The following is a 23888-nucleotide window of genomic DNA, read 5'->3' as shown; positions in this document are numbered from 1 at the left end:
TATGGTGAACAAATCTTGAATGTTGAAATATGCAATTAAGTTCTTTATTTTAACAATATGAATAAAATGCAACTACATAGTGAACATGTTGTTCTGACATCTAGCTACCAGGAGTTTACAAATAATGCAGTTGTTATCCATATAGTATGGATTAGTATGCTATACTTAGAGTATTTGCAAATGTTCCAGTGTCTTCATTATATTGTTAAAAATATATAAATTAGTACTGCAGTTGAATGATGCAAAGAACCCAGCTAGTTTTAAACTAATGAACTTTGTAAACACGCTTCATGAATACAAAACTGTAAATTATGACCAATCCCAGGTTCTAATCTTTATTTCATCAGAAACTCCTAATTCTGGTGTCCTTCTGGTTTATTGTTAATCTTTCAAACTATATACAAATTACCACTGTTCTAAGAGATCATGCATTTAACAAAATGCTTAGTACAATGTAGTAGGTTTTGGAAGTCTTTAATGTTTAAATTGCTCTTTGCAGTGATAAAAACAAAAGAAGAACAAAAACAGTAAAGAAAACATTGGAACCCAAATGGAACCAAACATTCATTTATTCTCCAGTTCATCGGAGAGAATTTCGAGAACGAATGTTGGAGATTACCCTTTGGGACCAAGCACGAGTTCGTGAGGAAGAAAGTGAATTTTTAGGAGAGGTATTTGGAACTGTTTTGACTCTTCATAATCAGTCAGTAGTTTGGGGACTTTGTCAATAGTACATGGATGACTGATGATTTCTTTGGCTTTTGTGAATAACATATTTTTATCTGATGTAAAAAAAAAAGCTGACACTTTTGCACATATTTGACTGCTTAATAATAACTCTTCCTAAAAGTTACCTGAAATTTACGATGTAATGTTGGTATCAGATACCTTCTTTAGTTGTTCTGTCTTAATAACAACATGAACATAGTTTCAAAAAGTCATATTCTTTGAGGATTGTTGATAATGGTCCAAATTTGTCCCTGGTGTAACTTTACTGAAGATGTTGAAATATGATTGTTTATTAATTTGTCCCAAGATGTTTAGATGCTGTTCAGATTGTCATTAAGGTGCTATGGTTGCTATTAAAGTTAGAAGTGTTTGTCTTATTCGGTGTCAAGATTTGTTACAAGTACTATATTCGTAAGTGTCTTGATGGCTCATTTTTGAGTGAATGCAAGAACTCTTTAATTTCAAATGTGAATGTTAACATTAGAAGAATGAATAGAATAAAATGTGTAGAAATACCTATTTTAAAATAGTGTTCCACTGTAACACCTGTGCTTGTTTCATTTGTAGATTCTTATTGAGCTAGAGACAGCACTATTAGATGATGAACCTCACTGGTACAAACTTCAGACACATGATGTTTCCTCATTGCCACTTCCCCATCCCTCGCCATATTTGCCTCGCAGACAGCTACATGGTGAAAGCCCTACACGGAGGTTACAAAGTAGGTTATTAATATTACTAATGCTGTGTATATCTCATCTAAATTAGTGTGTACAGTATGTTACATTCTAAGCTAAAGATTTGTAAAAGCAGGAGTTGACATTGTGTGTGTGTTTTTCTTTGCCATTAATCAGTGCCTTTTTTGATTGCCAATGAGCTTCTGAAGTACTCAAAATGCTAATGCCGAATAGTGCATGATAATGCATTCTTTCTTAAAATATATGGGCCAGATCCTCAGCTGAAGGAAATTAATTTAGTTAATGAAGTTATGCCAGTTTGCACCAGCTGAGGACCTTGTAATCTGATTGTACACCCAAACTGAAAGCACAGTAACTTTGTCTTCAGCCTAAACATTTTAAAAAAATGAAGCACAATGACTTGTATGTAACTTTGCATGTATTGAATTTAATACAATTGTTTGTTACTGCCTTTTGATACTATCACTACAGTAAAAAGAGCATGTTCAACATTTTGTTAAATTCTGACAACTCTGAATTGTCAGACCATTTGCAAACGTTTTTGTTTGATTTTGCAAGTAAAGGGGTGCTTCATAACTCTATTTGTATAGTACAGTATTAGAGGTCAATGGTAGGTTGCAGTAAATAGCAGAAGTGTTAACAAAAGAACTTACGCTGAGTTGGTAAAGGAAAATGTAATTTGATACTTAAGACAGAAAATAAGTGGTAGTGTATGACCAAATCTTGTTTAATCGCCTTCTTTCTTTTTGCCATTTAAATTACTTTATTGAGTCAGTGTTTTGTGATTATCCTTACAAAATTTCTGTAGGCATTGTGAAGTATCCTTTGTGAGTTCTACAGATATTTTTGTAAAAAAATTGTAAATCAATTTATAAGATTTTTTTTGTTCACGCTCTCTCTCTCTCTCTCTCTCCATGCACATTTATGCGCACCTTGAAAATATAATTATTTTTTAAATTTTGTTTTTGACAACGTTCATATATTATAAACTCCACATGGATTCTCCAGTAATTACGTTCATAAACATAAGTATTTGTAATAGTTATCTACTTTGAGGTCGTGCAGCTGATTATGAGAGGGATTGGAATGCTCCATATCATAATATTCTGAAATTGATAAACTACTGCACCAAATTGTGGTGCATAACTTTCTACTCATGAAATTATCATTATACTTAGTCATATTTTCTTTTTCTGACTGACAGGTGAGGATCTCCTTTTCAATCCAGTATGCTTCTCAGTAGCTATGTTGTTGTTTTTGACAAATTCTTATGGTTTTAAAGTATTTTGTTCCTTCTTCATTTCCTGCAGTTAATTTTTCTGTAAATTTTTTTTAAAATTTAAACTCAACTTTTTTGGTGTGTGTGAGTAGTTTTCTATTTGGCATTTAGTTTATTTTATTTTTTTTCTAGCTTTCAGAAAATGTTTAAACCCTGAGTAGCAAGCCCATTTGTTTTTAGCATATGACATACATACATTCAAATGTTGGCCATTGTGGATAACCATAACAGCTAATTGCTTTGTTTTGGGGGTGTAACCGTGCCTCCATGGGTCACAACTGAGAATACCAAATTCAGGACAAACTGTTGAAAAATAGGGCAGATACACCCCAAACTGGCAGTTATTCTCCCTTAAGATATACCAAACCAGCAACAAAAGTAAACTTCTGTTTTACCACACTGGTTGACAAGAAGTCACAACAGCAGTTTCCTTAGGCATTCCAGTCCTTGTATCTTCACCAAAAACACTAGACTTTAAGATGAGTGGTTCTTTACAACCAACTTCATCAAATGAAAGGTTCCTCTTATCCCAAAGGATCAGCCACAAACCCAGGTCAATATATAACTCAGATCTTACCCAATAATCATGCTGTTGCCAATCCTTTAGTATGTAAAATCTAAGGTTTATTTATAAAAAGAAAGAAAGAAAGATGAGAGTTAAAATTGGTTAAAGGAATCAAATATGTACAATAATTGCAAAGTTCTTGGTTCAGGCTTGTAGCAGCGATGGCATAAACTGCTGGCTTAAATCAAGTCTCTGGTTGCTTACAAATCATTGGAAGAACCTCAGTCCCTTGGTTAGAATGCTCCCATTAGTATAAATCCATAGTCCAGAGTTCTGAGCAGGAAAGAGGCAAAATGGAGATGTTTCCAGCCTTTTATAACTTCTGCCATGTGGAGGGAAATCCATTGTTTCAAACAAAGCCCTCAACACAGCTTATGGAAAATTACAGGTAAAATAGTCACCTGGGCAACTCACATGTCCATGCATGATTTCACTTAGTCATAGCAGGAAAGTCCATTAAGTGTAGATAGGTGTCTTCCATGGTCCATTGTGAGTTAAGTGTTTCTTAATGAGCCACTTAATTTGAATAGTTCCTTCAAGATGTGTAGGCTAAATACCTTATGGGCATTACCCGAGGAGCAAACATTTGAAATCCAGGCATAGAGCCAATATTTATAACTTCAAATACAAAATGATACATGCATACAAATAGCATAATCGCATTCAGCAAATCATAGCCTTTCCATAGACACCTTACTTTGTACAAGATTTGTTGCAATTATATAACAGTGGTAGCAACAATGATCTATATGGTCATATTTTAATCAGATAATATCACAGGGGGGAAGCTCATATTGATGCTAGATTCAAGATCTGATCAAATATCTTGCCTCATACCTTCAGATCTAAGGAGTATATTCTGTCTTCCTGGCTGCACCTGAACAGTCTTCTAAGCCTGTATGAAAGCAAGTATGGAAAACCTTATCAAAGGTTGCATGGTGTCAAATATTTGCTCTGGTTGGAGGTCAGGACTTAGTGCAGAAATCCTTCTCCATTTCAATGTAGCTTTGACCCAATTGGCCCCCAAGCAGTAGTTTGACATCCTCAAAATGTGCCACAAGTTCCAAAGAATTAGAGCCAAAGAAGAAGTTTAAAGTGCTCATTATAATTGCTGGAACCTTTATACATTTCTCTTTATGACACAAGGCTGTCTAAATTGCAGTAATAATATGTGTGTCCAAATTGAGATGAGAAGTCCACTCAGAAGGATTTCAGAATCATGATCCTTCTCGTAGTCCAAACTTCTCCTCACTTTCCTAGACTGTATGTACTTCAAGATTTTGAAACCTGGTGTCCCATAAATTATTTCCAATTCAAATTGACACAGTTTTGCAAGCACATAAATACAGAACAATGACTTTTGGAACTGAAATTCTCCAGATTTGGGACTGGGAAGATGTCCAAACTGAAATTTAGTATTCACTAGGAATTCTTATAGGAAAAGGACTATGTGGTAACTAAGCAATTCAATTGAACAGTGGTAAATCTCATGAGTTATCCCTGCATCAGGAATTGGAAAATTATATATTTCTTGAACTGGAGTATGCCTAAATTAAATTTATTTGTCGCATCTCCGAGTTTAAAATTATAAGTATCAGTTTCTTGCAGAAGAAAGTGGGAAAGTCATGGGAGTGCTTGGGGAACAAACTTGCATATCCCTCTGACTTCTCCAAGAAGAGAGTGTTTAAATTCTACTGTTAGCACCATAATGGTGAAGAAATATTTGGTTCCTGTTCTTTTTGCTGACGGTTTCAAGAGAAGATTCAGCTAAACTGAAGGCCTCATCATGTCTTTTGACTTATGAAGGTCTTACTGAATCCTGTGTTAAAAAGTCTTCTGTATAATGGAATATGAATGTGGTTCTCAGATTATGAAACTTTATTTTGAGCAAAGAGATGTTTGTAAAATCAAGTTTCTTCAACAGAAGATGTTATGTCTGGTGTCAGTGAATTCATCCTATAGGGCGACTGAGTTCCAGGCTTTAGTGACTATGATTTTATGAAGAGACAATGATGTTGTGTTAGATATGCAGATACCTTCCAAGCTGGTCTCAGAGTTCCACCACAGTCATCCCATTTATATTTTTTTGCATTTCCTAAGCTCTGTCCTGCTGTACTTCTACATGCGCAGAGTTTTAAAAGTCCCCAGTGTTTGTTTTGGTGCAGACAAAATCCCTTAGAAAGTCAGTCCAGCTATTTGCTTTCCTATGGAACTAATTGCTTCAACTACATATTGCACAGTGAATCTTGCTTTCAGCGACTGGGGTTACAGAAGCTGTTTCCAGGTTGAGACAGGAGTAGTTCAACCCTCCCACTTTTGTATTTTGGAATGACTCTAAGTATATTATTGTTACTTTGTAAAATAAGACCTGTCTTAGTTCATGTATACAAAAGTTGTTGCTGTTAGAAATATCTTATTCCTCATTTTAAAAAAATAGATATTTTTACTGTATTTGAGGTACTGTATATCTCTCAAAAAAGAGATTTTGAATTACAAGGATATTTGTTTTTCTTTTCATATGCAGACATATTTGGGCTTTATAGTGTCCAGATTAGAAGAGAAAGGAGAGAAATTTACTTAATTTTTGTTCTCTGAAGGTAGTATAAAAGAATCACCTACACTCACCCACTTTCTTTTCTTGCTAGAGTCAGGGATATGGTGTTTTACTTGTGGCACCTTCAATTCTCTTTTTAGCTTCAGTGAATTTTTGTGATAACGAAAATTGCCAGATTGTCAGCCCTGAAGAATGCATTTCTGTATTTATGCACAGCCAGTGATGTAGAGCAAGCTTTCCACAGCACTCCATATGCTGGTTTGCAGTGGCCAGCTGTAGCAGAGAGTAGTTCAGTTTCCATACCCATTTATCCCTCGATTATTTCTGAATAGACAGATTTTGTGATACAGACATGTCCAGTAAGAATTAGTCTATCATTGATTTTCACTTATGTCACTAAACATACAACAGGTGGTAACAAGTTTCAGTCATCCCCAGCCTGTGCTGGATTTGAATTGGTGCAGATGAAGGACTTTGTATCCTTAACCGATCCTCCCACACTATCCAATCCCTGGACTTTCTATTGAGAAATGCAGAGCATTTTATCTGGGGGTATCTCATATATACACTGATAGATTACAGCTACTGCAGAACACTCAAATATACCCCATTAAAAAAATAAAAAATTATCTTCTAAATATATCAGCAAAGGGAATTCATGGTGCCATACTACACTAATGACACTGTTTGGCTCTTATACAATGACTATGTTTTAAGCTTTTACATATAGCATATAAGGTCTATGGCAACATAAAATGTAAATAGTCCATCTCACTGATCATAAGTGGACTTTTGGGCTACATTTTTACCACAGCCTCAACCCAGCTTCCAGTTATGCCCCCAAAATCAGCGGTGCATAAAAAAATCCAGGCAAAATAATCAAAGTTATTGACAATTTTATAGTGTAACTAGGGAGTTATTTGCATTATTTTCCTTCTGATAACTGATTGTAGACACAAAATTATAGGTAATTGAAAAAAAATTGGCATTTACCCCCTGTAGTTGATCATTATATTGTGGTATTTGTGACATTTCTCATAGAAGATGTAGAAAATACCACAAATTCCATGGAAAAGTTAATAAGTAAAGTAAGTCAAAGTAAATATTGGGGTGTGGTATCACATTTATGCACTACAGCAGTTCAAATCAATGGGACTGAGACTACGAGTAGTTCTACAGCTTAAACTCAAGAGGTTGAGAGACAAGGTCTTCTGTATTGTGGGCCTTCAAATCTGGAAGGTTTTTCCTCTCTCTATTTCCCAGCATACATATGTAGCATTCTTCACATTGAAAAGCAAGATAGATTTGTTTCACATTTTACAATTATTTGCAGTTGTGGGTATGCGGCATGGACAGTGTTTATATCTGAGTCATGTGGGCTGATATTGAGTGGTGGGTGAAGGTGTAAGATTATTGAATATTTTGAGGCACTAATTCTGTACTAATTCTGCTTTTTTTATAGAGACATATGCCCTTTGTTTATTGAAACTTGTTTTAGATATTTTTAAAATAATTGAATTATTGTTATTTATTTTTACTTAGTGTTAAAAAGCAACAGATTCATTTTTCAAAGTCAGTTCTTACAGCTTTAGAACCACACTCTGCCCTGCATTATTGATCCGTTAACCACAGAGTGTGGGTGGACAGCACTGATAGTGGTGAGATGCCAAAAAAGAAAAATATGTACAAAATAGAATTTTTTAGTCCCTCTGGAACACAGCTTCTCTAGCACTTTCACAGGAGTGGAAACCTGCAGACATAAGGAGACATAATATGGCTGAGATCCTGAAAGTGAAAAGTTTTAGATTATGAGCACTTTCACTAGGGAGAACAATGAATTCATGTCAAACTGTGACCTTCAAAGAAAGACTTAGCAGTTTTCAGAAATAACAACATTTGGAAATTGACTGTGAGAACCAACAAATAATGGACAAACTACATTATCCTGAAAAGATAAAAGTGAATGTAATTGCCAAAAAAATAAAAAAGCAGTATCTAGAAAATCAAATTAGAGTCCTCAAAATATCTGAAAATAAGAAAATTCCTAACTGGTTTTATTACATGAAGAATCTTATATTGTTTGTTCTTAGAATTAATGTCAATAAGAACCTCATTTACTAACCTACATAATTCCAAAGTGAGAGACTGAAAAGAACTCTGATAAGGGAGAAATTGTGGTCGTCAGTATTTCAGAACAAAGAGACAAAGATTGAATGCAGCATATGCGACAAAAGAAATCTGCATATAGTATATGAAAACAAAACATTCCTTTTCCAAATCTAACCTGATTAATTTGGATGACAAGAAAAGATTTGGTATCCCTAAAAAAAGGTCTAGATGAGGGTATAAATTCTGCAGTCCACTTCATGGCTAAGTGTTGGGTCATTTACCAGGAGACCGGCTATCTTTCCTGGGACTAAGCTTCAAATTTGAAATTACTAGAAACCTTCAGGTCCAACCAGAAACATGGGGAATTTAACAAACTAGAAGTCTCAGTTCACAGGTAAGTAACCCAAAGATGTTTCCTCTGTTAGTTAATTTCTGAGAAACTTCACTAACTGGATTTGAGATCCTGGATTCAGTTCTTTGGAGTTTAGAGGCAATACTTTCCCTCTATCTTCAGCAAACTGGGGATGAATGGAATTTTATAGTGAAGATTCAAGCCATCCCTCCTATTGCATTGTAATGTTAAAGTTTGCAAATCAGTAATGTTGCGACTTGTGAAAAACAGGAGACTTTTTATTAGTATTGCTGAAATTTGAAAAGTTCAATAATAACTGAGATAAGTATTGCAAAGTGTTGCGATTTTACCCTGCTGGATCAGGACCTTCCATATCATGTATTTCTCAATAGTTTCCTTTCACTGTACTGTGAATATGGAAAGCCAATAATATAATCTTAAATCAACACCACCACCATCAAACCTAAGTTGAGGTAATTATAACCATTCTATCTCACGAGTCAATAGGCATGGGACACTTAATGGAGAGGCATATGATTTTTTAATATTATAATATGGAGCATTTTACGTGCATTTTACGTGCAGTAGCACAGACCCACAAGTGGAGAATGTATTACACATATTTAACTCTGGTGAGCAAGAATAACTTTTTTCTTTCATGCTTTTTACATAATTTTCCCCGTTCTTTTGTGGAACACAGGTCTTGGGCATGTTATCTTGATTTGCATGTATGAGTGTTTTGTTCATAGGATATAAATATCAATACCAGTATTATATTCTTATTATACATGGATGAGTTATTAAATCCTTTAACAAAAAGGTATTTAACATGATACAGGGGTGTCTGAAAGCCTTTAAATTACCAATATTTTTCCTTATTAAAAGAAAACTGTTTTGGCTATGAATTTTCTGCTGTTTTGGATAATTAAAAAGAGGCTACAGTAAAGTGTGATTGAACCACAAAAACATTTGAAGGCCCAGCAAAAATTTGCAAAAGCAGTGAAAGGGAATTTGGGTATTTTTATAGTTCTCTAAGTCTGACTACTTTATATAATCAAGTTAGTAAACTATTCTCCTCCCTCTGATTCAAGAGGGCCAAAAACAGAAATGGTGAGAGAAAAAAATGCTTTCATAGCAAATTAAACCATTTGGAGGCAAAATTTACTTCGCTAAACAGCATATATATAGCAGATTAGGTTGCCTTTAAAAAAGTTTTAAAGTATCTGGTTCCAGAAGGGGGCATTCTGTTTTGGCTGAGGGTAATAGAGTCTTGATATAATGATTATGCATAATAAACTATCATATATAATTTTACAATAATTTCTGGAAAAATGTTTAAAAGTTTAACATTATTCTAATGGTAGAGTTTCTATCTTGTAACTATGTAAAGGCAAAGGTGGCTGCTCAATAGTCATAGGCCGCAATATTGCAATGATCTCCACATGGGCATAGGCCTGTGCCTTCCAGGAAATCTGCCTCTGTACAGCTCTTTGCAGAACTAAAGCCTTAGAAAGTCCATTCCTCTCTAATTACATCATGGAGCTTTGGCCCAGATTCACAAAAGTATTTAGGTGCCTAATTCCCTGCTGGAGGAATCAGCGAATATAGTGATTATGGGTCCCTGGAAGCTATATTGTCAAGTGGAAAGAGAAAAGGGCTCTTCTAATTTTAATTATATTTACCAACAACAAAATTTGATAATATACAGAATTGCCATTTGTAGGTAGATTAGTAGCATCATATACACTTTACACAGTGAGAAACTGAGGCTCACAGAGATTAAGTGACTTGCCTTCAGCGGCACACTGATCTAGCAGATTACTGCTAAAACTAGTTGTCTGGAGACTTGGGTTCCAGTATAGATTCTGACACTGACATGCTGTGTGACCTTGGACAGATCACATCCTCACTGAATTTCAGTTTCCTCATTTTTAAAAAGGGGGCAATTATATTTAACACCATTATAAAGTTGTTGCAAAGTCTAAATAATATTAGTAAGCTGTTACTTGTGCAAAATATTATTAGAGCCTCTTAATGGCCAAATAGAACTCAGGACTTCCAACCATGTTCTCATTGCGTTGTGAAGACAGTAGCATCAGCTCCTCCTGTGGTAGCTTTACAAATTTGCAAATGCAAAAGTGACTTTTCACTTTTTCACAAATGTTCAAATAATGAATTTTGTCCCAAAAAATTGAAGTTTTGGAAAATTTGTCCAATTGCATAAGAATTAGAGACCTGTAAAAGAGGCAAACTTTATTTAAAAGAGTCCACAAAACAAAATTTTTGTCTGTTTAGCTGTTAGGTGAGGAAGCACAGGAGGAATACAAATACTAAACTAAATCCTGCAAGCTGGTACCCACATGAATAACTTTGTTCATGTCAGTAATCTCAAACTCAGTGGGGCTATTGGGAGGAATGGAGTTATTCATATATGTAAATGCTTGCAGAATTGGGGCAGAGAGTTAGTGGAAGGAGGGGAAGATTGACAGAGACTTCCTTTTTTGGTGTGGTAAATCAGGAACAGGACTTTTAGGTGCCGGCCCATAATAGCATGCAGAATTGCCACAAGTGAATGCTGCTGATAATATTCTGCTGGAGACCCCTTCAATTCGAAAGCACTGCACAATCACTTAAGGATAGTAATTTATTGTTTTATTATATTAAAATTCACATCACTGAATATTATTTGAGCAGACTGGTTGCCATTAAAAAGTAAACATTTATTCACAGTTATAGTTCAGAATAGGCAACAACTGGAGTATCTTTGTCAACATTGTTCAGTTACTGGGAATAAAAGTTGACTTTCTATTGGTGACCAAAGTATCATTGTTGTGGTTTAATTTCTGCTAATTACTGTGGTTTTCCTCTTTTGTATTTAATTTAGTTTGAAATATATACCTTTACGGAAATCTTTAAGCATTAATATGGCCAGTCATAACTCCTCCACTCTAAACAGAAAAGTGTTTGCAAATTCACAGGTTCTAAGCATCCCTGTTACATGTATAGATTTCACGTATTTTTTCTTGACATCACTTCATTTTAATATTTGTTTTGCAGATAAAGGCTTATATTCATATAATTCAGGTAAATCTTCAGCATGCCTGAAGTGTTTATTGCTTGCATATATATGCACAGTTTAAGTTGACATTTTATTGATGTGCTTATGCTACATACTGTGCATATTTTAAATTGCTAAAGAGTTACTTGGCTTTCCTGTGTGCTTTTCAGTCATGTCCTTTGTACTGGCTTTATTTTTTCAGCATCTTAGTATTGGGAACACCTTGCTGAAAGTATAATATTTGTTTTGTCTGTCTCTATTTGAAGGGAGATAGAGATTTGATAGATAAGTTGTAGTATGCTTTACTAATTATACTGGGGAAATATTAAGTTATTTTGGTCAGAGATTTATTAAAATTGAAAACTTGTACTGAAGCTACTTTGTAAACTGTTTTAAATAGTTAAAGAATGCAGAAATGTGGTAAGTAAGATATTGTTAATATCAGCATAAGTGTCTTTGTATATAGCTATATTATACCGTCCCAGTTGCAAATCATTTTGCTATATCTGAGAGAGAAAAGTGATGCTCTTAGCTTTCCTTAATTAAATATAAATAACCCAATAATGTAAAGCATTCCTAATACAAACTTAAATTCTATCACACATTTCATGTGGGACTTTTCCAGGTCAAACAGTTTTAATTACATGAACTTCATTGAGATTTGGTTCACCTAATTATATTTTAATTATGTTTAATAAATGTAATACCAAGAAATTAAAGCTAATACTATGCCCACAAAAATCTCTTCCGCCACTGATAATCAGGTTCTCTGAATGAAACTGAGAGAGAGAGCTGCATGATAGTCAGTTGTGGCTTCCTAAGTCTAAGACTGTTTCTGTTTCAAGCCTGGCATAAATTAGAATAATTTAAGGGCTGCACTAAACTAGACCAGGGGCTACATTCACTTTTCCTCCTCCTCCTCTTCCTCCTCCTCCTCTTGTGTAAGATTGCCTATAGAGGCCCAATCTGGTAGGCAAGTGCTGAGTCCGCTTACCAGATCATGCTCTGCAGGCGAGTTAGGCAGAGGACCACGTCTTCCCCTGGTTCTTGCATTGCTCTGGGACATATGTGTTTGGTCACCTGGTGTGGAACTGCTCTGCACATGATCAGAGGCAGAAACATAGATGCCTTGGGAACTTTATTGCAAAATTTTAGGTGCCAAGTGAGCTTAGGCACCTCCAGGGTTTGGTGGAAGCCAAGGGAGAGGGGGTGGGGAAGGTCTGGTGATTCCTAGTGGGGCCTGATTCTCGGATTTAGGTGCCTAAAGTATCAGTTAGCCACCTAAGTCCTTTTGTGAATCCAGTCCCAACTGACTAAGCCACCGAAAGGCCATCTACCATCTTGAGATACCTCTAACCACTGGACAATATGTTATTCTGATGTCTGTCTTAGTCTCTCCTGTTGAATTTATTCCACTTTTTATATGTAATTAAATTTACATTGAGCCTGAGACAGAGTGAGAAATGAGTCCGTAGTCCAGTGGTTAAGGCACTCACCTGAGAGGTGGTAAACCTGGGAGACGTCTGTGCTACCTTGCATGTAAAAGCAATATCTCCCTGGGATATTGACGACAGAACTATGCACAGGTCTCTACATCACTGTCTAATATCTGGTCCAATGTGGAAAGTAGTTTCAGCAGGTCTCCTCTGCATGCTAAAGCTGTATGTCTTCAAAACATTTATAAATACAGAGTGTTTCATTCATGATTTGGAAGAGGCTGGATAGCCATCTCTCTTGGATGGTTTAGCCACAACAAATCCTGTATCTTGGCATGGAGGGTTAGACTAGATGACCCTTGTGGTCCCTTCTAACCTTATGTTTCTATGAACTGCAGTCTTATAAAGTTTGGTAATGCCCCAAAATGTAATTCTGAAAACATGCTTTTTGGATATGACATATTCATTCTTCTCCAATGACTTAATATTATGTTTAAGGCTAAGATTTTGTCACAAATATTTTTAGTAAAATTCATGGACAAGTCATGGGCAATTATGAAAAATTCACGGAAGCCATGACCTGTCCCTGACCATTACTAAAAATATCCATGACAAAATGGAGAGCCTGGGCAGGTGCTGGGGGGCTGGGAGCTCCTGGGTTCCCCACCACCCGTGGGGGCTTGGAGCTCCAGGGTCCCCGTCCACTGGTGGCTCTGAGCTCTGGGGGTCCCGCTCTGGCATCTGCGGAGGCAGAGAGCTCTGGGGGTCCCCCAGCCACCCACAGTAACCGGGAGTGGCAGAGGGTCCTGCCTGCCACTCATGGTGGCTGTGAGTTGTGGGCGGCTCCCGCCGCCTGGGGTGGTGGGGGTACCCTGCAGTTTACTGCCTCTGCAGTGGATCCTGCAGCTCCCAGCCAGCGCTGGCTGAAATCCTGGTGGTCTTTGGAAGTTACATATTCTGTGACTTCTGTGACTAAATCGCAGTCTTAATCATGTTCACTCAGTTATTCATTCAAGTCAGAAAAGGTTTCACTAGCTACCAGGTCTGTGGACTCTGTGATGGATTTCTCCCAGCTGGGGTGCCACCTGCACTGAGGCCCCATCAGCCTGGGCTCCCTATAACTGTACTGCTGTGAGCAGCCTGCCAAGCCCTCTCCTTGGCTCCAGCACACATAGAGGTAGGGACACACCCAACTGCAGTTACATACACACAGGTTCTTTAACCAGCCCCTGCATGGGGAGGCATAGCTAAGGCACCTCCCATTTCCTAGGGCACACATCTCCCCTTAAGTGTAAACCCCAAATTATATTGTCTTTTATTTCACAGAGATCTGTATGGCATAAGCTCATGACATTCGCCCCCTCCCTCAATGTGGAGAAGAAGCAGAAAGCTGTTGCATATCTAAGTTATGACTCCCACACACTGGTGTTTAGACAAAGCCAAAATGAGTTTATTAACTACAAAAGTGATTATAATGGATAGCAAACAGATTAAAACAGATTACCTAGCAAACAAACAAAATACGCAAACTAAGCTTAGTATACTAAAGGGATTGGATATGAGTAGCAAATGCTCACCCTAAATGATGATTCAAGCAGGCTGCAGAGATTCTTAAGGGGCCAGCTGCACTTGCTTACAGCTTAAAAAACCCCAAGTGTTCCTTTCACAGGTTAAAAATCCCTTTTGGCCTGGGTACAGCACTTCCCTCCAGTTCAGGCTTTGTTCCTCAGGTGTTTCCAGGAGCCTCTTTGGGTAGGGAGTCAGTGAAGAACCACGATGATGTCACTCCCCTGGCTTAAGTAGCTTTTGCATGTGGCAGGAACCCTTTGTCTCAAAGCTGGGTTCCCACGCCTGGTCGGTGGAAAAACACTGGTATTCCAAGATGGAGTCCAGTACCAGGTGACCTGATAGTGTCATAGCAGCCATGAGTGAGAGGCTGTTTACAGTGTCCTCAGGAAGAGAGATTAGCTGCTTCTAAGGCCTATTGTTTTCTCCTAATGGCCCTTTAACCTGAATGGGCCCTTCCCAGCCAGCCATCTAGACTGACAATCTTTTGCCTACTTGGTGTTCCCCAGGTGTAAACACATTTGTAATACAGATATATAGTCAATATTCCTAACTTCAGATACAAAAATGATACATGGGTACAAATAGGATAATGATATTACAGTAAACCTTTCAAATGATATCTCACATGATCTATCTTGCATAAAATATATCGGAATTATGCCATAGTCATATCATAATAATATCACTGCGAAGAATATGGGGTGCAGTGACACAGGCTCATTCTAACACAGCCAACCAAAAAGAAACTTGTATGCGTTTGATGTGTAAAGCAGAATAACTTAGTTTTGCTTTTGTTATTTGGTACTGTATTACTTGCAGTAAGATAAAGAGAGATGTCTTGGAAGAAACATAGGAAACACATACAGTATTTACACCAGTAAGTTGCCATATTTACAGAGTTATTTTTATCCGTATCACTTCTCTTTTTAAAAATGGATTGTGATTTTGGGTAATTTATTCCTATTAGACCTGACCCAGAGATTACTGAAGCCAATGAGAGTATTTTCATTGACTTCAATGGGCTTTGGAGGAGGCCAGTTATTCCTTGAGATAATTTTTACGTTTTAGACTGGATAATCATGTAGCATGGTGTGTATTTTGTTTTCAACACACAAATGTAATAAGTCATAATGAAAGACAATATTCACCCTAGACTGGGATGATTTGTTAATAAATTATATTCTAGGACACTTAATTAGTGCTATTCCTTACATTAAAATAGAGCCAAGATAGAATTGAAGGATAGAGGCAATGATCCATTTATATTCTGTAAGGCTATCAGTCTTGAGAGTCCACCCTAGGTCTGTCACAACATGGCTGTCACATACACCATACTAATGGAGTTTGAACTGGTTTCAGAGCGGAGAATGACTCCCTTTTTGCACTTACATAATACATACCTTCCTTTATAAAACATCTTGAAACATACATATGAAAAGTGCTAAATAAGAACTTATTATTATTATTATTTTATTATTTTATTTATTATTTATTATTATTCCTTGGGAATAATTTATTTGTGAACATGTTTCATTTTCAATAGTGCCAGATAAACCTGAGATTGATTTTTTTTTGCCTTGTTGGCATTTATTCTAGTTGCTCAGATTAAAAAGGGGTAATTTTACAGGGCACAGGTAAGAAAAGATAGAAGTCTACGTCTTCAGAGCTCTGATGTGTGATTCCAGAATTGCATCTTCAATGGGCTATAAAGGAAAAAAACCATCAGAATTACTAAATAATACCACACTTGCAAAACTTACAAGAAGTTTTAAAGTCTGCAGCCACCATTTACAGTAGTATCTTATACATTGATTCCAATGAGGGATCTGAACCTTTCAAACTTTTTCTGTTTCTGGGGCTAATGAGAGACATTTTAAATAAACACTCAGTTTGGTCTGACTACTTCACAAAACTTACCAGTTCCAGGCAGACACTTTATTTCCTCCATCCTACCTAAAAACATAAATGTCCAAAGGGAATTTTTTTAAGTGAAAATTTTCTTATCTTGTTAAAATAACACCCCCCAAAAAAACCACCAAGCCCAAAAAGCACTTACTCTACATTTGATATTTTGATGATTCTTTAAAAGTTAATAAAAACATTTTATTTTCATCGTTAAAAATGCATATCTTGTCTCTAGTATATTTAACATAACATTCTAAAATATATTAAAACAGCCCTGTTAATTGCAATTATAAAAATATATAGAAGTAATATTCTAATAATTAATTAGCAAGATATGCTCATGTCTAATAAAATATTGCTTACTGAAAATCACTGCAGCGCTTCACAGCCAGACTGGCTGTGACCCTTCTTTCATGAGAAAGAGACACTGTCAGTTTGCCTCCTGGGTGAAGGATTCTGGGTGTTTCTTTGTACTCCAAGATATACCAGACCAATCCTTTGTCTTTATTCATAAATCGGATACCCCCTGCTGTTTTTCTTCCTGTAGATTTCCTCTCTTTATATTGCACAATATCTAAACATGCAGCTGACTCAGTATGCAAATAGGCATGCACTGTGAGGCATACAATACATAAATGACCAGACAGGGAAATAGATATCAGTTACCTCTTGCCTGAAAGTAACATTTCTGAGGTATGTCACCTCCTGGTGACCTGACTTAATTCTAAGACTTTAAGAACATAATTTTCAGTATAGATATATAACACCTTAAATATTATCCATACACACATTTCACAATGATTACGGTGACCAGTAGGCTACTGCCTCTTAGTGTAGACCTCACATGCTGCCTTCAGTGTTATGCTGCCTTCAGTATTATGCAGCTATCTGACCCAGAGGATCCATATAAAACCCTATTCAGATGATGTGTCCTCTGCAAATTGGCATAAAGGGGTCCCTGGGTCACAAAGTAGCTTGGGGTTAAGGTGTGTTATAGTTTGGTTTTTGTGCTGGTGCCAGGGGGGATGGAAGCATGTACCCCTGTCCATCTTCCATCCTGGTGTTATTATCAGTACCATATGGAAGGCTCTCTACTGGGTCTAGAACATCAGGGACAATATTACAAGTGTGGCTGATTCTCTTTCCCTGTGGGTTAGGCTAGATTTTTATGGAAGGTCCCCTCAGGAGCTCTATAATTAGGGAATAATCAGATCCAGAATTGCCTTTAAGTCAAATTTAAGTATTCTCCTTAATTACCCTGTTTACAGTACGTCCTTTATGAGTATGGAACCTGCTCCTTCACTCTCGCCCTGATTCTCTGGGTCTTTCCTAGTGGTAAATTGTTCTTTCTCCTTGTGTTAATCCAACCAATGGACTTCAAAAGAAAAGCAACAAACCACATGCATGGAAATTTAAAATTATTTACATAACCTATTAAACTAATCGTAGTCAGTCTATCTTAAAGTTATACATTATAGTAAGAGTAGGCCTGGCTTTCCTTGCATTGATAATTTTCAGGTTCTCAACTGTGCTTAAAAATTGGTATATCATATAAACAATAACAATTAACATCTTTCTAATGCAATTACAGAATTAATTTAGTAACAAAACAAGTTAACTGTTATAACACTTAAAGAGTAAAAATTACATTTCCAAGTATTTCCAAGTTAAACAGCTTTATTTGAGCAATGAAGGGCTGAACTGTAGATTGTGGGCTTTGAGCTGGAGGGGAATGAGCATCAATCAAATATAGTGATCAGTTCATACTCCTCATTGAAAATTCCCCACTGTAAAGTGGCATGCACATCCTCTTCATGGGATCCCCAATCTGGCTATATGCCCCTGATTCTATTACAATAGGGTTCTCCCTACTGTGGAGCAGGGGCCTAGGATCCACCCGAAGAGATATGTGAATAATCTCCATTCCCCTGAGTAGTGATTCTTCTTAGTCTCTATGTCTTGGTTTTACCCTTCAAAACTACTATTTTTTCTGCATCTTCCAGGAAGATTAATCATCCCTTTCCTACCCATCAGAAACCTTGCACACATGTCAAGGACTGGTGGCAAGTAGGTTCAGTCTCATAGCTGGTGACCTATTGGATGATTGCAAACAGTCTGAGCTGACACACAGTTGTGACCATGTAATCATTTGTTAATATGTATTACTACGGATTTCCTTGTCCTCATTTCAAAAAGTACATTCTCTTTTATTAATGGGTGAGTATCACCGACATGTTAGTATACAGATTTGAACATTCCAATATCAGCAATAAAACAAGTTGGGCAGAGCTGTACTTAGAAGATGCCAAAGAAGAAAGAGATAAGTGTGTGTAAGTAAAATTAAGCCAAACAGAGGCTAACACATTTATTTGTCATACATGACCTACATTTTAGGTCTAATTATGGATTTAGAATCTGCTTTTGCCAACTAAGCTCAAGCTATTTTAACAAGTGTTGTGCTTGCTGTGGTACAATTAAAATACGTCTTTTCCTCTGAATTTTCAGAGCTATAATTTGCCTTGCAGGATGCAAACTATGCATATGAAGCTGCCAAGCTCTAATAATGATTATCATTATCTTTTAGAAAATGTAGCATTCATTTAACATAATAGCTATAATTCATCTTCCAAGTGTTTATATATGAGTTTAGCTATATTGCAAACAAGAAAAAAACGTAACATAACTTCGGTATTTTGCAGCTGGATTTCACTCTTTCACTTTTGAACTATTACTTTATGGATTTCAAGGAAAATAGTTAATGTGCCACTAATTAATAACCATTACAATAATATATATATCTTTCTGTTCCAAGGATCCTGTATTGATTCTCCTTGTATTTATCTGTATATTTTTGCCAAGTTGTGTAGTCTGAAATGCATTTCATTTGGTTATTATTATTGCCTGAGCAGTTCTGACTTACAGTAATAACAATGGTATGTTTGTGACCATTCTTTTTCTGCAGGGTCCAAAAGAATCAGTGATAGTGAAGTCTCTGACTATGATTGTGATGATGGAATTGGTGTAGTTTCAGGTATGAATTTCTAAATGCATTCTTCTAGTTTCAGTAAAGAGCTTTCTTATTTATAATTTACTATGATTAATTTAATGTTGCTTTTCTCCTGGTAGAAAATAAATCGGCACTCAATACACATTTTTCTAACAAACACGCAGAATGCTGTGAGCTAGCTTTTCTTAATGCATTAACTACAAAAATGACTTGTAAAGGGGAAAAGCAATGATCCCTTTTCCTTTTTGGCTTCTTTATAATGTATTTTGTCCAAAAGAATGAAAAAAGAGTTTTATTTTGTTGTGCTTTCTTTTTAACTCAGAATTCATGTTATCTGGAAAACTCTATGGAGAAATCATAGTGAAATAGTGAAAACACTGGAGTCAAGGGCTCAGAAAGCTGAACATTTGAGAGAGGAAGGGAATTTTAGCCATATGCTTTTAAAAGTGTATTTGTTTTGTTAACAGGCATTTAATTTTGGTGTTTCATGAGTATTTAAGACAAAAAATGTTATTGGCAAAGATCCAACCTCTTCTAATAAAATGCAAAGAGCTCACAATATAGAACTCTTAGTTCTCCAAGACATCCATCAGTAAAACCAGAAGAGACTACATTTTGCATTTCTGGATATTTCTAAGATAATAAATAGAAAAAAACCCAACAATTGTTTTTATAAAGAAAAAATAACAGGAATAAAACCCATACACTATCCTTTTGAGTCTTTAAACATCCCACAGAAACAAAAAGGGACATCCTGTGGCAGGAAAAAATCCTTATGCCAGTCATGTTTAATTCTTTCTTTTGCAAGAGGCACCATTCTGGACTGGGGTGCGCTTTGTAGTTGTCTGGATTGTTAGCTCAGTCCCCAACATTTCTAGTTTTTTTCACATCTAGTTCCCCCTTTTTGTTGCAGCCCACCTTTGGCCCCATATCTATCACTACCTTATGGTCGTAGGCCTTGTCTACAGTGGAGAAAGGAATTATGTTAGAAATCATTATTAACTAACACATCTAACTAACAGAATGTAAAACACAATTTAGTACCTAATGTGTTCACTAATTATGAGTAACTGGAGGGTCCTCATTACCATAACCAGATAATACATTTTAAAACTTGTCCTTGTCAACACTAGTTGCTACACATCATATTAGTTAACACATTTCTAACATGATGCATCTTCCTGGTCTACACAAGCCCTAAGAGGGAATTCTGCTGCATAGTAGACACATCCAGCTGGCAGTTGTGCCTTTGAAGAAGCATGTTTGATGGGGTAGGGATTGCAGCTGAGATATGGTTCCATATGGCTGGCCCCTTTTTTATCTTTTGTCTCCTGGCTCCAGTTCGGTCTCCTGAGAGGAGATTTCATTCTGGTTCCTTTGCATTCATGGGCAGGCATCAAACAGATAGTCCAACCTCCATAGTGAGCACCAGGCCTGAGCCAAGGTTCACAAAACTGTGAACAAGGAGGGTGATCTGAAAATAGTTGGTTTCATCCAAGTTTAACTGTGCCATAATTCATTTACATTCAGCTTTCCAGGATGCAACCGGTCATTGTTTCCACCTCCCCATAAGCTTCTGTATGTTTGAGAGTACAGGAAGGATAGTTGTAGGGTACTTCTCCTCACTCTGCAAGTTGTTCTTTAGGAGTTCCTTCACCCTTCTCCTTTCCTGGCACCATTCTCAGTGGCCAAAGAGGCCATAGATTTCCCCTGCCCTAAGCCTGTTTTCCAGATCACAAAGAAACTGTGGAGGAATCCTGGGAGAAACATGACTTGAAGATAGCTTTTCTTGTTGCCTCCTTGGACCTGGTGACTTTTTCTTCTCTTCTGCTTACCAATAATCTTACGGGCAGAAGAATTTCATGAAAAGCACAATTCCAAACTGAACAGTGCCTTATAGCCTGCCCCTTTTAGGAAAAAAGCTATTTAGGGAAGATCAAACCCTGTAGACTGTCCAGGATGAGAAAAATTCTGCTCCAGAATGACCAAAGTATCATATTCCTCCTCCTAGCATAAAGAACACTCAGGTTGCTGTTAGTTTCCCTTCAAATCTCACTAAAGACCAAGGTTCCAAATATCTCACCATGAAATAATTCTCAGGAACAAATCAAAACTGGAAGAGTTTGCAGACCAAGCTATGGAGAGCTTTTGATCCCAGGGCTCTGAAACTTCCTCCTCTCCTTTTAAGAGAAGTTTTCTACTTCCTTTCTTCAGACAGCACTTGGTACAGATCTCAGAAGACCATTAGGTTCATTTGGTGAGTTTTTTAGATTAGTTTGTGGATTTAGTGAATATCCAGGTCTCTGCCCCGCTTGCCCCAATCTCTCTACCTAGAAAACAGTGAGGAGAGGAAGCAGCACCACAGTCCTTCTGACATATTCAATCCATAACAGAGAGACAGTGATTCTTGGAGATCTGATTGCTCCTAATTGCTGTGCCAAAGATGTCAATAGGAGTTTATCTTAGTTTAGATCTGAAGTGGCTCAACTTCTAGCGTATGCTCAGTCATCACCATAGTAAGGCCTGGGGGATTGCTCTTGCCTCTGTAGATTCTAAAGATGAATGCTTTCATATTCCCATTGCTCAGTTGCCTCAGAAATACCCCATTTAACTTGTGGGGAAAATCAGTCCATCTGGCCTAATGTCAGCACCCCAGTGCTTACAGACTCTCTCACTACTGTTTGACAATTGATGGACTTGCTGTGAAACACTTGGGCTTTATAATACAATGACAGAATCTAGCCAATTCTTTATTAGCTGCTAAAGCATATGTTGACATCGCTTTAGTGGTAAGTCAATGCTTTCAGAAAAGAATTTTCAAAGGTGATAGTCCATGTCAGGAGACACCTGAATAATTCAGCCAAACACATACTAGAAATGTCATCCATAGATCTAGTAATTTGGGACACAAAAATCTGCTAATATGCATCATGGTACCATGTTGGAGCAATGGAACCCAAAGAATGATCTGCCAGCCACAATCTTACTCTCACCAGTGGTCAGGCAGTCCTTGTTGTGATTGGAAAGTCGTACTGCTGCACGATTTTCAGACAGTCCAAACAACATCCGATGCAAACCTGCAGAGATGTGTAGCTGTCTGGTCCTAGTTACGTGAAGACACTTGGTCCCATCAGGAGAAGTGTCTCCAAGTCAGCCTACTGGAACACAGGGCAGTGGGGTTTGCCCTTCAAACCTTCAGAAATGAAATCCTGAATCTCATAGCCCTGTTGTGTATGGACAACACCCACTGTAGTTAGGTATATTAATAAGCAAGGGGGCATCAGCAGTAGAAGACTGATACAGGAAGCATTGACCCTAGTTCTGTGTGCAGAAGATCACCTGCTGTTCAACATGGCAATGCAATGGGCAGACTTTCTCGAGTTGCAGGTTAATCGGCTGAGCCAACAGGTACTGGGCATTGAATCTGCAGGACTTCCAATCAGTAAGCAATCAATGGATCACCCCAGCAGTGGACCTCTTGTGACCACGAAGATCCCTAGATTCTTTGATCAGTACATGAAATCTCAAACCTGGGCAAAGCAAACCTTCTCTCTCAACTAAAGAGGCCTGCTGTTTCTCCTTTCCCCATGAAGGAAAGGGAGTCCTGTAAAGGACAAGATGGACAAAGAAGTACTCATTCTAATAAACCCCAGACTGCCCTAACTGGTCAAAGGATTCAAGGCTGCTGATGCTCTCACCCACAGATCTGATTTTTCTCCAGGAAAGTAGAAACACAGGTCATACAGTGCACCGGGTAAACTGCATGTAAACGTCTGGCTAATGAAAGGAAAGACCTGAAACTATAGGGGCTTCAGACAGGTTACTATAGTCCAGATAAATATCCCCCTCTAGAATTTACCACAAAAGTTGGGATAAGTTTTATTGGTGTGTAGGAAAGGATTGGAGAATGAATCTGAAATCCTGTTCCATTTCCTGTGCCGTTTCCATTTACCAGAGGTTTATACTCTTAGTGAACAGACGTCTGAGGACAGTGAAATTATTTCAGCAAAGCCTCATTCTATAGAACCAGTGATTAACTTAGTTTTTCATAAGGTGTTTTCTTCTCCTCAAGTCATTAGTAGTGCTAGTTCCCTTCTTTTGGTTTTCTGTTAAGCTGTCTGTTACTTCTTTTCTTGGGGGCCATTACTTCAATTATGAATATACGGGAGCTAGCTGCTTTCCTGATCATGCATAATGACAAGGTATGCCTCAGAGAGTTACAAGTTTTACTCCTGAAATTATCTCTAGATTCCTCTGAAATCAAGCCATTAATCTCCCTTCCTTTTGCTTTCAGCCAGCATCCCCAAAGGAGCCCTTATAGCATACACTAGGCCAGAGGTTCTCAAACTGTGGTCTGCGGACCACCAGTGGTCTACGAGCTCCGTTCAGGTGGTCTGTGGATAGTTCCCTCTAACGTGCGTGCCTGGGCAGCCATCTGCCTAATTAGTGGAGCTGCGCAGGCATGGCTCCAGTAATTAGGTGCCTGGACCCTGGAGAAGACGCACATGTAAGGTGAGGTCATGGCCTTGGGGGAATATGGGGTAGGTGGGAGAGGGCAGTGGGGTGAGAAGAGGGGGTGGGGGGGGATTTTGGGACATGCAGGGCTGTGGTGGCCGGACTTTCCCAA

The 23888-nt window shown here is 37.5% G+C and overlaps 1 protein-coding gene across 50 annotated transcripts in view; it reads left to right on the top strand.

Annotated features, from left to right (window-relative positions):
* The window catches only part of RIMS2 (regulating synaptic membrane exocytosis 2), a 737322-nt gene that overhangs the window by 445430 nt on the left and 268004 nt on the right, over positions 1–23888 (top strand). For 27 of the 50 annotated variants that reach the window (XM_075124989.1, XM_075124983.1, XM_075124995.1 and 24 more), the window contains 3 exons: positions 500–671; positions 1297–1450; positions 19217–19285. In XM_075124989.1, coding sequence (XP_074981090.1) covers positions 500–671; positions 1297–1450; positions 19217–19285 — 395 coding nt within the window. Of the gene's footprint in view, positions 1–499; positions 672–1296; positions 1451–11343; positions 11371–19216; positions 19286–23888 lie in introns of all 50 variants that reach the window. The other 23 variants (XM_075125014.1, XM_075124984.1, XM_075124982.1 and 20 more) reach the window with 1 other exon arrangement.

The sequence above is a fragment of the Caretta caretta genome, chromosome 2, assembly GCF_965140235.1.
Source record: "Caretta caretta isolate rCarCar2 chromosome 2, rCarCar1.hap1, whole genome shotgun sequence".
Taxonomy (NCBI): domain Eukaryota; kingdom Metazoa; phylum Chordata; order Testudines; family Cheloniidae; genus Caretta; species Caretta caretta.
Note: the sequence above shows the minus strand (reverse complement) of the source record. Positions and strands in the feature narration are given on the sequence as shown.